This window comes from Vulpes vulpes, chromosome 14 (genome assembly GCF_048418805.1).
Source record: "Vulpes vulpes isolate BD-2025 chromosome 14, VulVul3, whole genome shotgun sequence".
Taxonomy (NCBI): Eukaryota; Metazoa; Chordata; class Mammalia; order Carnivora; family Canidae; genus Vulpes; species Vulpes vulpes.
Window position 1 is genome coordinate 83,470,686 of NC_132793.1, and position 16,293 is coordinate 83,486,978.

The window sequence follows — 16,293 nt, forward strand, 5'->3', positions numbered from 1 at the left end:
GACCATTACTTGTTGAGGGTTGCACAGGTTATTAGAGGCAGAAGGAGCTGTCATTTAATGCAGTTCATCTAATTTCTCAGTCTTGTTTTTACTGTTCATACTCCTTTATACATTACATACAGAGGCATTATGTAATATGATTGGGCTTGGGGGTATTTTCCTTAGGACAAAACCTGACATTCTTATTGAGAAAATAATTAGTGTTTGGTATTTTGGATTTTGATAATTAATCATTAAAGAGTCATATGGACAATTTAGCCTCAAGGCTATTCAATCATGTATATGAAATTATAAAACTAACATTTTCTCTATTTATATATGCAAGTAGCATGTTTATTATAGAAAAAATGAATTAGAAGCAAAAACATAGAAGAATTTTAAAAAACCCATTCAAATACTGATGAATGAGGAAGGCTATTCCTTGCCAAATTTAGATCTTGGTAATTTTCATTTATTCCATTCTGACATTTAATGCAGGTCATCTAATTTCTGCATGAATGCATATCAGTTCATTTACGTAATCCCCTATTGTTGGGCATGTCATTTTTTGCAGATTTCATAGAAACAATGCATTTTTGCAAAATTGTCCCAATTATTTTAATTTGATCTCTGATTGTATGATTTATTCTCTGTTCATTTTTAAAACTTTTGATATGTGTTCATAATTTTCCTCCAGAGTAGAAATACATATCCGTTAACATTTTCTCTAGGGAAAGCTACTGTATTTTGGGAGAGGATGGTATTAATATTTCATTCTTTTCTAGAGGATAGCAACATACAGTATAAATGTTCTAAATTCTTATTCTCTTTACATGTTGTCACTTAAAAGTTTTATGTAATGATAAATCTGGAATAGTAATCTTTAATTTTCAAAAAGTTGGGTTGTTTGTAGCTGTATGTAATATAGTAACTATTAAGTGATTCCCATGCAGTTTTTAAGTGTGTTTTTGTAAGTTTTTTTTTCTCCCTCTATTTTGCATGCATGTATTTGCATGGAACATTTTAAAAATAGAAGCATCAGAATGAATTGAATGTTTTGAATTACAGTTGACCCTTGAACAACATAGGTTTGAACTGTGCAGGTCCACTTAAATGTCTTTTTTTTTTTTTTTTTAAATAGATATATAAACTTGGGTACTGATAAATACCAGTACAGTACTGTAAATGTATTTTGTCTTAAGATTTTTTAAATATTTTTTCTAGCTTACGTTAATGTAAGAATATAATATAAAATACATAAACATGAAACGTGTTAATCACCTCTTTATGTTATTGGTAAATCTTCTGGTCAATGGTAAGCTATTTGTAGTTAAGCTATAGGTTACTCTAAAGTTATATGTAGATTTTCAATGATGCAAGGGGGTGGCACCTCTAATGCCAACATTGTTCAAGGGTTAATTGTGCTAGCTAATCTTTGTCACTTACCTTGATAGTTTAGAGACAAAATTAGACTTAATTAGTATGTCCCTTATCTACTACTCATTTGCCTTCTTGTTCAGTTTCTCATGATTAACAAGATACCTCTCACGGTTAACAAAATGTGAACTCTATTGCCATTTGCCATTTACACGTTAGTAAGATAATTGTACTAACATTTTGAGAGTTAGGTAAATTTTTTTAATAGTTTTGATTCTGTTCCTTAGGAATAGCTGTGAATTATGGTTTTTTGGATTCAGTAGACCACTTCCCTTAAATTATGTAATCTCGCATCATCAGATAGTAGAAGCATAGATCTTAAGAGTTGAATAAACCATAGAGATAGATATTGTAGTCCAGCTTCTTGCTTGATGAAACCATCTCTTCTTCAGTATCTTTGGAACCCCTGCTGGAACAGCCAATTAGGAATGTGAATCTACATATTTTAGGTTCACAAAGTAAGTGAAACATAAGATTTTGCCCTAAGAGAACTTAAAATATTCCATGTTCTTACGACATGGGATTGATAAGCAAGTTCAGTGACATGTTTTAAGTTCAAGATGTATGTTCAGAATCATTTTCTTGTAATATAACACAGCTTTGGATATTTCATTTATAAGTTTATTTTTAAATCCCTTGTATGGTAGATAATTGGAGAAAAAACTTTCTCTGTTCCAGATATAAGTTCTGTGTTAACTATAAATCAAGTATTTATAAACTATTAAAATTGTAATTACATAAAAGGAAGCTGGGATGATACTTTAACTAGACTTTCATTTTCTTAATGTTATTTTTTTTTAGGGCAGCCCTGGTGGCACAGCGGTTTAGCGCCGCCTTCAGCCCAGGGTGTGATCCTGGAGACCCGGGATCGAGTCCCACATCAGGCTCCCTGCATGGAGCCTGCTTCTCCCTTGGCCTGTATCTCTGCCTCTCTGCCTCCCTCCCTCTCTCACTCATGAATCAATAAATAAAATATTTTTAAAAAATGTTATTTTTTTAATGCTAAAATACTAAAACTCTTGGCCATAAACCTTTGATTTTCATCTGTTGTGCTAAATAATTTTTTTTTAAAGATTGTATTTATTCATTCATGAGACACAGAGAGAGGCAGAGGGAGAAGCAGACTCCCTGTGGGCAGCCTGATTCAGGGACTGGATTCCAGGATCCCAGGATCCCAGGATCAGGACCTGAGCCAAAGGCAAATGCTCAACCACTGAGCAACCCAGGCGCTCTGTGCTAAAAAATTTAAGCACGTATAACATTGAACAAGTTTTTTCCTCCTCTTTTTTTTTTTTAAACCAAAGAAAAGCATATTTTTAAACAATGATTTTGATACGTGGTGCTGTTCCTTATCATAGTATGTTGGGCAGTATTTATCAAACATTTCAGTAGCTAAAAGTTTTATATACACAGTGAATCTCCATTTTCTGCACTTCATCTTAATATCCAAGTTTATTACTTTAGTGCTTGACTAATTTGCCTTGCCTCATGATCTGTTGAGCTTTTTATGTGAGAGCTGTACTAATCTTAATCACTGTGCTTATTGTTTGAATGCTACAGGAAGCGAGCAGCTGCAAAGCATCTAATAGAACGCTACTACCACCAGTTAACTGAGGGCTGTGGAAATGAGGCCTGCACGAATGAGTTTTGTGCTTCCTGTCCAACTTTTCTTCGTATGGATAACAATGCAGCAGCTATTAAAGCCCTCGAGCTTTATAAGATTAATGCAAAACTCTGTGATCCTCATCCCTCCAAGAAAGGAGCAAGTTCAGCTTACCTTGAAAACTCGAAAGGTGCCCCTAACAACTCCTGCTCTGACATAAAAATGAACAAGAAGGAAGGACAAGGAGCAAGAGATGATTTTAGAGGTAAGATGTTCTATTTTTTTTTAAGATGTTCTATTTTTAACTGAGAATTTTGGATTGAATCTGATTGTAAATTTAAATAAAATGTATGAGGTTTTTGTTTGTTTTGTCTAATTGTGTGACATTAGGACAAGATAGTATAGTGGTGTTTATTACCATTATATTTATTTATTGTGGTAAAGGACAGAACTTATAATGGAACTAATAACTTAATGGTATCTTACGGTATCTTATTGTTCTAATGGTCTCTAATTAGAAGCAGATTATATTCCAAAAGTTGCTTTGTTAATGGATTGGAACTTTTGAACATTTTCCACTAAGAAGAATGTGTATTAAGTGGTAATCCCCGAAATTAGACCACAAAATCTAACTAAATTATCAAATAACTGGGCTGAATATGTAGAATGAGTTGTGAAACCCCAGCACTATGAGGGTGAAAGAAGCAGAAAAAAATGGTGGCAGTCCTTTCCATTTCCAAGAGCAAAGCATAATTTTGTAGCCATCACTTGAGAAATAATTCAGTTTTCTTTTCAATATTCGTCCCATATTATGCTCAGCTTCTTCTAGGCATTTGGCTCACTCATACTGCCAAGAATCATCACCTACCAATGGCAGTCTTCACCCAAACACTTGTTTTCTAAATGATCCTGTATTTCAAAATTGTTTTAAAAATATATATATTTTTAGATCTTCAAATCTAAGGTTTCTTTTCCTTAAGTGAAGATAATCATTGTTAGTAACAAGGTAATTGAATTTCTAAATAACTGACCGGGCTCAGCCCATCAGAGGTAATTGTACTTTAAAAGAGGAAGCTTTTTGTTTAAGGCATGTATAAGTTGGAGAACACCTCTAAAGTTTTCAGTAGCATGATTTGAATGTAGGTTTAATTGGTTATATGGAATTGTGTTATATCTTTCACTCTAATTTCACAGTAAAGGTGTTTTCATAACTTGATAACAACTTTATACTGTTTCAAAATGTATGATTCTGTTATATGATTTAATCTCACACTGGATAAGTCTGTGGATGTTTGTCATTATATGTAATAGGGAAGTTACAGTTGACTCCATTATACACATTTTCCAGCAAGTGTGTACCACAGAGTTAACAGTTAATAAATGTAGAATGTGCTGGTGCAATTGAATGCAGCCACCTATGGGGAATTATAGTACAGGGTAGATGGACACATGTTTTTGTCTCTGTGCTTCATCATAGGTGCTTATTGAGTAGTTATCACTAATCTTTGCTTCCTGTTTTTGCTCAAGTCTGTGTAATTTAGCAGCTCCTTATACTTTCTTCGAATATGCTACTCTGTCCTCCTACTCCCTTTTTCCTACAACTTTCTACTTACTATAGTATTTTTCCTATTAGGAATTAACAAATGCATTAAGTACACTTGTGCTTTTGATTGTTAATTATATTTGTTAATTCTGATTACAAAGTTCTATATGTATTAAGTAGCCTACCCCAAACTCTGTTTTTGCATAAAAATTTTCTTAAGTATAAAATTTTATAGACTGAGTGTATTTTCAGGAGCATGTATACATTGTAAAATATACAGATAGACCATACAGAAATGTTTCTTCGTTCAGCATTTTTTCAGTAGAACATCTAAACATTGTGAATGTTTATGTCTCTTATTATAATGGTTTTTAAAGTAATTTATGTCTGTTCAACATTTTAAGTGAAACACCAAATAGGAAAAGTACGGGCACATTTTATATAGAATTAGTAGAATGTCAGAAACACTTGAAGGCATTCTGAACAGCGCATCAACAAAGGGTATCTGGGTGTTGCTGTCCTTTGAGATAGGTCATATTACTGCATTAAAAAAAAAAAAAACCACTTTGTTAATAAGTTTATGATTTGATGATTTAGGAAGCAGAGTGTTTTATGTTTTTTTAAAAATCTTTTTAAAAAATTTTTTTAAAAGATTTTTTATTGATTTGAGAGAAAGAGCACAAGCACGGGGAGGGGCAGAGGAAGAAGCAGGCTCTGATATGGGACTCAGTCCCAGGACCCTAAGATCATGATCTGAGCCGAAGGCAGATGCTTAACCGACTGAGCCACCCAGACATCCATAATGTGTTATGTCCTTTAGTTACTTATAGTAGGTATATATTCTATTTTGGTTACATTTTAGGGAACAAGGGGTTTTTCGTTGTTTTGTAAGAAGGTGTTATAATTTTTTCCAATTAAAATAATGGGAAATAAGCTCCCAGTTAGCAGTTTCACACTTTTCAGAAAGAGATTACTGATGTTTAGCAGAAGATGCCTATATGACTTCCCCCACTATCTGAAAGTAGAGCATTCCAATGAAACTTTCGTGAGCCAGGATGGCAAATAAAGTGAAAAAGCAATTACCATTAATTTCTGTGAAAACAATTTAGAGGTTCCCTTATCTAAAAAATATCCTCTCAGGCTGTTCTGATACCTTAGGACACATCTTGCTAATGGATGTACAAAATTGAGATAAACACAGATGCCTACATAGTTGAAAGTTGTGGTGACTTAAAGCTGAGATATTGAGTGTAATTCCTGGGGAAGGAGCTCGGCAATGCCACTCTTGCTCCTCAGGGTATATGCTGCCTCTGTAATGGCTTGCTGTATAACAAATACTAAATGTTTTTTTGCTTTTTAACTTTCTTAGTATAAGTGAAGTAGCCTCATGGGAACTGTCAAAAAGCAAGGTATACCTATATATTTAATAGAACAAACCTAAAAAGATTAACTCTTTATTAAAGAGTTAAAACCCATAAAAGAAACTAGGTATTGACAGTCTGATAGTAGGGGCCAAAGATCAGATTCACATTGTGTGGTAAAATTTGGTATTTTTCTGGTTGAACTTTTACAGCTGTTCATTTTATGATCACTTGAATGTAATACTGTCTTTTACTGTGGAACAAATATACAAAGAGGTAGAAATTGTAGTAAGAAATTTTATATGTTGTACAGTACATGTATATGAGTCCATTTGTCACAATGAAGATTGAATTACCTACATGTGTCTAAATTATCCTCTGCCTAATTTATTTGTTGACATGTCGGTCTGCTGCTTCCTTTATTAAAGGGATAGATTAAGACCTTTGTCAGTATTATATCATATTTGACCAATATAATCTCCATAAAATTAATAGACAAAATATATCATTTGTTCTCTTTCCTGTAAAGTAACATATCCAAATAGTTTATTCAAAACCTAGAAACTATTTGGGGTGCTCCACTTTTATTTCTTACACAATTTGATAGTGTTTTTATTGACCTATATAGTACTACCTTATGGAAAAATGGTTTTGAAATATTAGTAAATACTGTTTTATATTTTTTAATTTGAAAGACAATATTTTGTAATTTCTAGAGATATGCATGCTTTTGCTTAGATAATTTGAAGATACTATCTTTTTTCACATATCTGCTGATTAGCAGATTCTTTTGTTGTACTACAATATGAGTTAATCAATTTTGCCCCTATTTATCAGGAAAATAAACACTTAGAAATTCATCAGTGGACTTCTACTTAGGTAACTGGCCAACCTGTGCTATATGCCATCACCCAGGTATAAATGAGGATTGGAATACTGGTGTTTAGTTTTTATAGTTTCTATTATGATGGCGTGTCAGAGAAGAAGTGATGAATAGATTTGGAGTTAGCCAGCCTACAGTGTCTATCCAGATGACGCTGTAGAGAGTTGGAGGGAAGACCAGAGTTTTCATAAGATCCCCTTTTAGACACAGAATGATTGATAATTCTAATTTGGAGTTAGAAATAATCTCAGTAGAAAATTTAAGTTGATGTATTCACATGAACCAAACTAGTATAATTCAGGACACAAAACCTTTGGGGTACTGTCCAGCAGTGAATGTAGACATCTTTGTATCCGTTGAGATATATAGAGCTTTCATGGTTTTTAAATTATCTTTCCCCAGATCATTCATTCTTCCCTTAGCTATTAGAACAGGTAATATAGTTGGTTTGTAAAGTGAAAGTTGATTATCTAATGTTTAAAGGATATTTTCACGTCATTTATTTAATGAAGTTGTTTGGCTGTCAAGTCGGAATATTTTTATTTCTGTGTTTTCATTTGAAATACAGCCATTTATGTTCTTGTTAAAACAATTTATTATATCCCCAGTTACCTGATATTCATGCAAGTCATAAGAGAAAAAATAAGTGTTCAGGTATGTTTCTCAGTTTCAGTAAGGTGAAATTTTGCGATTATTTTTACCTTAGATTATAAATGAAGGATGTGTTTTTTTGTTTTTCTTTTAGAGTAGATCATGAGAGTGAGTACATTAGAGCTAAGCTATTTTTAATTTTAAAATGTTTTTTTTTCCTTTTTTTTTTAAGTTGGATTCATGCTAAGTACCAGGGAGTTCATTATTTGAGGTGTTGAATCTATGAGTTGTCAATTGTGTGATGTCTCCAGCCATGGAGATTTACTACTCTTTGAGTTGGAATTTTCTTTTTTTTAAGATCTTATTTATTTATTCATGAGAGAGAGAGAGGCAGAGACAAACGCAGAGGGAGAAGCAGGCTCTCTGTGGGAAGCCTGATGCAGGACTCCATCCTAGGACCCCCGGATCAGGGATCACAACCTGAGCCAAAGGCAGAGGTGCTCAACCACTAAGCCACCCAGGAGATCCTTGGTTGGAATGTTTTTACAGGGTTTTCCTTTTCAGTCACTGTACTCCGTGCTTTCTAATGAAAAAGTCAAATGTTATGAAAGGTCAGATTAAATTGCATGAAATAAATTAATATTTGAGTAGAAGATGACAACCTGGAGTTTTAGAAAGCAGCATGTAAAATTCTTTTCTGTTGGAGGTGGTGAGTAAGCAAATTGTTAAGAGGAGAACACAGAGTTTTTCTTTGTTCTAATGTGTTTCATCTAGTGGCATTCCATTTTGGGAGTGGAATGCTTATGCATTCCATAACCTCCAAATTTACTCTTCATTCCTCTCAAGGGGATATATGTATAGATTTAAATTTTGTTGGTGAAGAGAATGAGAGCCGTATGTTTTTGTCTGAAGGAGCATAATAGCAAATACAGAAAATTTTTAAAAGGTGATAATGGAGGTCTAAGCTACTGTTTAGACAGATGTGAGAGGAAAGGAAGATGCATGCCAGCAAACTGCGACAGACTCTTTCACCCCCACATTAGTAGTCCCTGACTCCAGAGATTTTTATCTCAAAAATCCTTGAAATGTTTTCTTTTTTGTTTCTTCTGTGAATTCATTCGAATTTCAACTTGTTAACATTACTATAACTCTGAAAATGTATAATAAATTGATATTTGGTCTTTCATTGCCTCCTGTCATTTTTGCCTCTTATGAAGTTATTTCTTTATGGAGGAGAATGGATGTGATAGAAAAACATAATAAAACTCCCTTGGATTTAAATAATACAGATTGCAAAAACAGTCAGATACTCTTACTTATAAGATTTATATTACAAGAGAAGTACCAAGAAGGATTAAACATAATTAAACAGTCTCCTGGCATTCTAAAGGCTTTGAAGGCAAGATAGGGAAAGGTGAAAAGCTTCTTTCTACGTTAGCAAGGATCAACTAAACTGCAATATTGAGTACATACCAAAAAGAGCATTAGCTTATAAACAAAGTGGAAATTTATTTCTAGCTTATCTAACAGCCATCATATTCTAGGTTGGCAAAGTTCTACTTCACATAGTCTTTCAGAAATGCTTCTGTAGTGGCATTGTTATCTTCAACACATGGCTTCCAGAGCATCCTGGGAGCATCATCCCATTAGCCAGAAGGAAAAGCCTTGGCCCTTAACCTCAAAAACCAGGGAAAGCTGGGAGATGGAGTCCAAATCTGCCCAGAAAGGAGAGGAAAAAGATTTTGGTGACTACATAGTAATCTGTTTTACTTGTCTGCTTTTATATCCGTTCTTACCCCACTGTATTTTTTATTACTCTGTAACAATATCCTGTTACTCTATAAAGTTTCTTCTAATCTGACTACCCTGGAAAAAAACTAAAAAGGAGGATTCAAAGGAAGCAGTTGGATTTTAAGATGTATAAAAATAAGACAAGGGCTATTTCCCAAAGAGGATGCTGAAGGAACCTCTGTTGCCTTCTCAGTCTTTTGAGAAGAGTAGTGAGATAAGAAACCTCTCAGAAGAACAGTAGTTTCTGCTCTGAAGTGAGGTTGTAAGAAGTGTATCGTTATGAATTAAATCAGCACATGGTTATCTTGGTTCATATTTATAAATTAAAGCTACATGTTAATTTCTACTGTGATTTCGAAAAGAGTTCAAGCTCATTAAACGCTATATATTATGAAGGAATATAAAAGATGAGATTGTTAAAAGATGAGATTGTTGCTATTAGTAGTAGTTCATTGAAAAAATAGGAAAATATATTTTGTTTGTTGAATCTAAATATTAGATATGTTTTTAAAGGAGTTGTAATTCAACTGGTATTGAGTACAAAAGGGCTGTTTTACTTTTCACTAGAACTTAAGACAAAATAAACATACTTCTAAAAATAAATGTTCTCCTTTTTTCTCTTAATTTTCTAGATGTGACTTACCTAACAGAAGAGACGGTGTATGAAATTCTTGAATTATGTAGAGAGAGAGAGGATTATTCCCCTTTAATCCGTGTTATTGGAAGAGTTTTTTCTAGTGCTGAGGCATTGGTACAGAGCTTTCGGAAAGTCAAACAACACACCAAGGAAGAACTGAAATCTCTTCAAGGAAAGGATGAAGACAAGGATGAAGATGAAAAGGAAAAAGCTGCATGTTCTGCTGCTATGGAAGAAGATTCAGAAGCATCTTCTTCAAGGATAAGTGATAGTTCACAAGGAGATAACAACTTACAAAAATTAGGCCCTGATGATGTGTCTGTGGATATTGAGGCCATTAGAAGGGTCTATACCAGATTACTCTCTAATGAAAAAATAGAAACTGCTTTTCTCAATGCACTTGTGTATTTGTCACCTAATGTGGAATGTGACTTGACGTATCACAATGTATACTCTCGAGATCCTAATTATCTGAATTTATTCATTATTGTAATGGAGAATAGAAATCTACACAGTCCTGAATATCTGGAAATGGCTTTGCCATTGTTTTGCAAAGCAATGAGTAAGCTACCCCTTGCAGCCCAAGGAAAATTGGTTAGACTGTGGTCTAAATACAGTGCAGACCAAATTCGTAGAATGATGGAAACATTTCAGCAACTTATTACTTACAAAGTCATAAGCAATGAATTTAACAGTCGGAATCTAGTGAATGATGATGATGCTATTGTTGCTGCTTCAAAGTGCTTGAAAATGGTTTACTATGCAAATGTAGTGGGTGGGGAAGTGGACACAAATCACAATGAAGAAGATGATGAAGAGCCCATCCCTGAATCCAGTGAATTGACACTTCAGGAGCTTTTGGGAGAGGAAAGAAGAAATAAGAAAGGTCCTCGAGTGGACCCATTGGAAACTGAACTTGGTGTTAAAACTCTGGATTGTCGAAAACCACTTATCCCTTTTGAAGAGTTTATTAATGAACCACTGAATGATGTTCTAGAAATGGATAAAGATTATACTTTTTTCAAAGTAGAAACAGAGAACAAATTCTCTTTCATGACATGTCCCTTTATATTGAATGCTGTCACAAAGAATTTGGGATTATATTATGACAATAGAATTCGCATGTACAGTGAACGAAGAATCACTGTTCTCTACAGCTTAGTTCAAGGACAGCAGTTGAATCCATATTTGAGACTCAAAGTCAGACGTGACCATATCATAGATGATGCACTTGTCCGGGTAAGTTGGGCTAATGCTTAAAAACTAGTATTAGAATAAATACCTAATGCTGGGGAGATTGTAATACAGTTCAGTGAATTCATTTTATAAGTAGACTGCTTAAAAAAATTACATGGCATTACGTGGTATAGAAACATTTGGGCATTTTGTATTATAAGTGTAAATATTATACGTTTGTTGTTCCTGTACAAATTTATAAATGTGTTCCACAAAGTATTGGTTGTCTTGAATAATGATCACTCTCTCTTTGGGAAAAACAAACAAACAAACAGATTTCCTAAGTATCAACAACTAACTCTAAAAGTTTCTTCTCTGTTCAGAAGACAAATGGATGTTGGAAAAAGACCTGAGCTCAGGAACACGGGGGAATGTGGACATACCAATAAGTATGAATGTCAAATCTTAACTGGGAAAAGTGGTATAATAAAATCATACCGTAAAGTAATAAGTAGTATCCAAAAAAATTCCGTGACTTAAAATTTAGAGTTAGTGTGAAGTTGAAATGATCTGGGCAGTTTGGTGTGCTGCTCTAGTAAGTGTTCTGTTCATTCTGGATCATTTACAGGAGCCCCTGTATAGCACTACCTGACTGTGGTATTTTCTTACCACTTAAATATTTTGGAGTTGGTTGGAACTACTGGGAAAACATCAGCCATTCCAGGAATCTAAATTAATGGTGCTTTGTCATCAACCCAGTCCAGGGAGCTTGAGCTGGGAGAATATTGGGAACACAAGTACCCACTTCTAACTTCCTGTTTTTCCAGATTTGCTGCCTTTTGTTCATTCCTTGCTTCTACAAAAATTAAAAATTTTAGTGCCCCCATTTAAGAACGGAGGCCTGGCCAGAAGACAGAAACCAATTGCCAATCACATACCAGCAACTTATTTTCCATAGTTTAGCAGAATGGTGTAGAGTATCTGTATGACATGAGTGATGTGTTGTGAAAAATGTGTTGAAAATCTTGTAAATTTCAGTTGTTAGAGTAGAATTGCATATCCTAAGACTATACACTTTATGGTTGGCTTCTTGGGTTAGGATCCTTTCATCTATCTCCAATAAAAACTATGCCTAGCCTTTAAAAAGCAGTGAAGTTATTCTCCATAAGATTCAATCCAGAGTTAGAAATTTAAAAAAAAAAAAAATAATAATTGTCCACCTTCCTAATCCGCCTTCAGCTAAGAAATCTACCCAACTTTATTTTCCTTCCCCTCGTTTCCCACCACCACCTCCTCTTAGTAAAGCAAGGCTAAGAACCAATAAAAGTTTAAGTACTTGTTGTATACTTATTTTGTCATCTAGAATTTTGAGGAAACAGTCATTTTTGTTTATAAGGCCTTTTTAAAAGCAGGTTTTTCGGGTAAAACTGAACTTTTTAATTATGCTAACAGTGAGGTTTTTTAGTGAGTTCTGCTTAATTATGTCAAGCCAGAATATTATATTTGACCAATTTTAAACCAGTATTCACTAAATAATAAATGTACTTAACTGTTACCAGTCCATGAAAGTTCACTTCAGAAATCTTATGTATGAGGCACTTTGCTAAGCAGTAGAGATATAAAAATGAATTATGATACTAAGACGCTTCTTAGGGACTAAAATACTCATGTTAAGCAAATTTATTCTTCCCTTTTTTCTTTTTTTTAATGACAGTGAGAAAAGGTTAGGAGAAAAACATCAAAAATAGGCCTTGTGAGACAGTCAAATTGATTCTATTTTAAAAAACATTCATAGCTGGTATGGTTATGATAAAGTCCTAGTATTTTAGGACAAAGAGTACGTTCACAACAAAAAGTAGTTTAAGGTCGTCCTCTTAGCTGAACTCTGAAAAGTACTGATGGATTTTTAATATCTTACTCTTCAAGGATCTACTTTACTTTTTTTTTTAAAGCCTTATTCTTCCTCCTGTATCAGTTTGACAAAATAAAGCTATTGACCACTTTCTTATGACCTGCTAATTGGAACTAGAGGTTGGGAAGAGAAAAAGAAATGAGAATTGTGGTGAGTTCAGTGTTAATAAGTAATTAAGGTTATAGGATCATATACTTTTTTTTTTTAAGATTTTATTTATTTATTCATGAGAGACACACACAGAGAGAGAGAGAGAGAGGCAGAGACCCAGGCAGAGGGAGAAGTAGGCTCCATGCAGGGAGCCCTATGTGGGACTCCATCCCAGGTCTCCTGAATCACACCCTTGGCTGCAGGCTGCGCTAAACCGCTGCGCCACCAGGGCTGCCCCAGGATCATATACTTTAAAAGCTAAAAGGAGCCTTGCAGTTCATCTACTCATTAGTTTACAAATGAGGCCCAGAAAATAGTGACTACATATATGGCACTCTAGGGTATGTTTCTGTGTTAGTTCTTATTTTTTAGTTATGAATTGTAAGGCTGACTGGCATGGTAGAAAAGAGGAGGAGTGGAGGAGTACCTTCAGTTAATAATTACAGTTTTGCTTTTTTTTTTTTTTTAAAGAAAAATATGTTCCTTCACTTTCGTGTACCATGTAATTCAAAGACTAGCAAATTATGTCCTACGTAGGGTTTTTAGAGTAACTGGGTTTTGTTTGTTTTAAAGATTTATTTATTTATTTATTTATTTATTTATTTATTTATTTGAGAGAGAGCATGAGAGGGGGGTGGCGCAGAAGAAGTGGGAAAGTGAATCTCAAGCAGGCTCAGCACAGAGCCCGATGCAGGGCTCGAGATCACAACCTTGAGATGAGGACCTGAGCTGAAACCAACAGTTGGGCCCTTAACCAACTGAGCCACCCAAGCGCTCCAGAGGAGCTGTTTCTGAAGGCAGCTAAAGAATACTGTTTACAGTATTTTATTGAACCTTAGATATTATTGATTGGAGGACACACTATTATTTTCTTAGTACTAAAGAGGAAAAAAATAAAAGCTGCCAATTAGTTGTGAGATGCCACCGATTTTATGGTATATCCTGATTTCAGAGATGTTAAAATGTGAAAAAGGAATTTTAGAACCAATAAAATAATGGTAAAATATAAGTTGTCTGGTCACAAGTAGGCATCTCAGAATCATTTAAGAACTACCCACACCTCTAAGTTACTGGAGTATTTCTCCCTGTGACTTTGATTAGTTCTTGTTGTTTCTTAGAAAATCGTACAGTGATACTCATGAGCTCACTTGAATTAAAACAATCCAAACTCATAAGGTTTTTACAATATTTTACTAATAACATTTACCTATTTGTGTATTCTTTTAAAAGTAGATGATTTGTCATTTTTCTTAGCATTCCCAGGGGAAAGGGGTATGAGATTTTATTTTACTTTTTATTTTAGGAGATTATGTTAGGAGAATATGAATATCGTGAAAGACAGTATGACCACCTGTCATGTACCCTAAAACTGTCTTCACATCTGCATGTTTAAAAAAAAAAAAATCCAAGCTTCTACCTTCTAGAGATTCAGATTAGGAGCTCTGATATTAGAACCTAGGAATTCTATTTCTGGTAGTGCCCCCAGATATTCTGATAAAGGCAGACTACAAATCGATATTTGGGAAGATGGCTGTTGGTACAGTTTATATATACATATTTATTGAGGCCATTTTTAACTTTTTTTTTTTTTTAAGATTTTATTTATTCATGAGAAATAAAGAGAGAGAGGCAGAGACATAGGCAGAGGGAGAAGCAGGCTCCATGCCAGAAATCCAATGTGGAACTCAATCCCGCATCTCCAGGATCATGCCCTGGGCTGAAGGCAGATGCCCAACCACTGCGCCACCCAGGTTGAGGCCACTTCTATATACAAGTACATATTTAGGAAACTAGCAATCTTTGAGAGCAGGTTTAGAATAAGGATTGACAATGGTATGCGACTTGTTCATAGTAGGCAGGCAGGTCCTAGAATTCTGGATTGGGATCTAAAGACTGAAAGGAATGGCTGAAATGTAAACTGAGTAGGAAAGTCCAAAAATACGAACTAGAGCTGATCAAGGTGATAGGCACAAATGAATAACCCTACTATCAACTGGCTCCCTCAGTTCCATTCATTTTTTTTCTGAGCTGTGACAGGGCTATCTAACCGAGGCCCCAGCATTTTCCTTGGCAAACACCCTTAGTTATAATTTAAATAAAACTTGATTCTTTTCTTCTTCACAATTGATTACTTTAAGAATAATATCCTGTGCTGCTCTGAGTATGATTGATTTTATCTTGTACATTCAGTATATTGTGCTTAATGCAATGACCATTATTGTTTTTTATGATTTATTCTAAATGAAATGAAGAACTTCATACCTGATTTATGTCCTCAAAAGAAATAAAAAGAATGAAGTAGATCTGCATAGATTCTCAGCATCATAGAATAATCTAAGAAAATGAAACTTGTCAAACTTATTAGTTTTATGTGTGAGACGAATAAAACTCAGATTCTGGCCTATAGAAATTAATGGCAGAATTGGAAATAGAACTCTGCGTTCCTGGTCTCACAAGCAGATGTGATTATATGATATGGCTGTTACTCAAACATCTAAATTTTATATGTAAGATATAAAAAACTTCAACTGTTTATAGAGAAATGAAAATGAACAAATGTATCTGGATAATCTAAAGATCTTGTTCTAGTCAGTAGCTTGAAAGTGTAAACTAAGTGTTTAACCCTAGAGTCTAATAAGTTGAAGTTGCTTAAGCCAAACATTCTTCGAGATCTTAGGTATTCTTAAGTATTAGAGAGGTCTATTTTATGTGACTACTACTTCTACTTAAATATCTGTACTATTAAGGAATTTTTTTCAGTTATGGATAAAGATGACTTTATCATAAGTAATAGTAGCCCAGAATACTATAAGATTTTAAAGGATGGGGTTTTTCTTTTGACTCTTGTAAATCTGGCAAGTATGATATTTTTATAATAAGATGTCATCCTACCTAGGTATTCTGGGAATGCTTTGATACCAGATCAATTTTTTAAAAAATGATCTCTCTAGGATTTCATCATCATGGCCAATTAAAAGTTCAGAAATTGAAAATCGTTTTGTCCAACAATTGATGAAATCAAGAGTCTTAGTAAGAAGAGGAAGTCATATAAGGAAGAGGTAGATTTCATTACATCCAGTCTACTTTTGTTTATTTTCCCCCAGCAATCTGTCTTTTTCCAGTCTCCTTATTAAATTAATATAAAATATATTCTACTGTAAGAAAATCTGTATATAAAAATACAGCTCTATGTACTATAAATGATTTCAATTCAAGGATGCATACAGATT

The 16,293-nt window shown here is 34.1% G+C and overlaps 1 protein-coding gene across 11 annotated transcripts in view; it reads left to right on the forward strand.

The window, feature by feature from the left end:
* The window catches only part of UBE3A (ubiquitin protein ligase E3A), a 102,250-nt gene that overhangs the window by 56,290 nt on the left and 29,667 nt on the right, over window positions 1–16,293 (forward strand). For all 11 annotated transcript variants that reach the window (XM_072737033.1, XM_072737034.1, XM_072737032.1 and 8 more), the window contains 2 exons: window positions 2,977–3,284; window positions 9,821–11,064. In XM_072737033.1, the coding sequence (XP_072593134.1) occupies window positions 2,977–3,284; window positions 9,821–11,064 (1,552 nt within the window). The remainder of the gene's footprint in view (window positions 1–2,976; window positions 3,285–9,820; window positions 11,065–16,293) is intronic.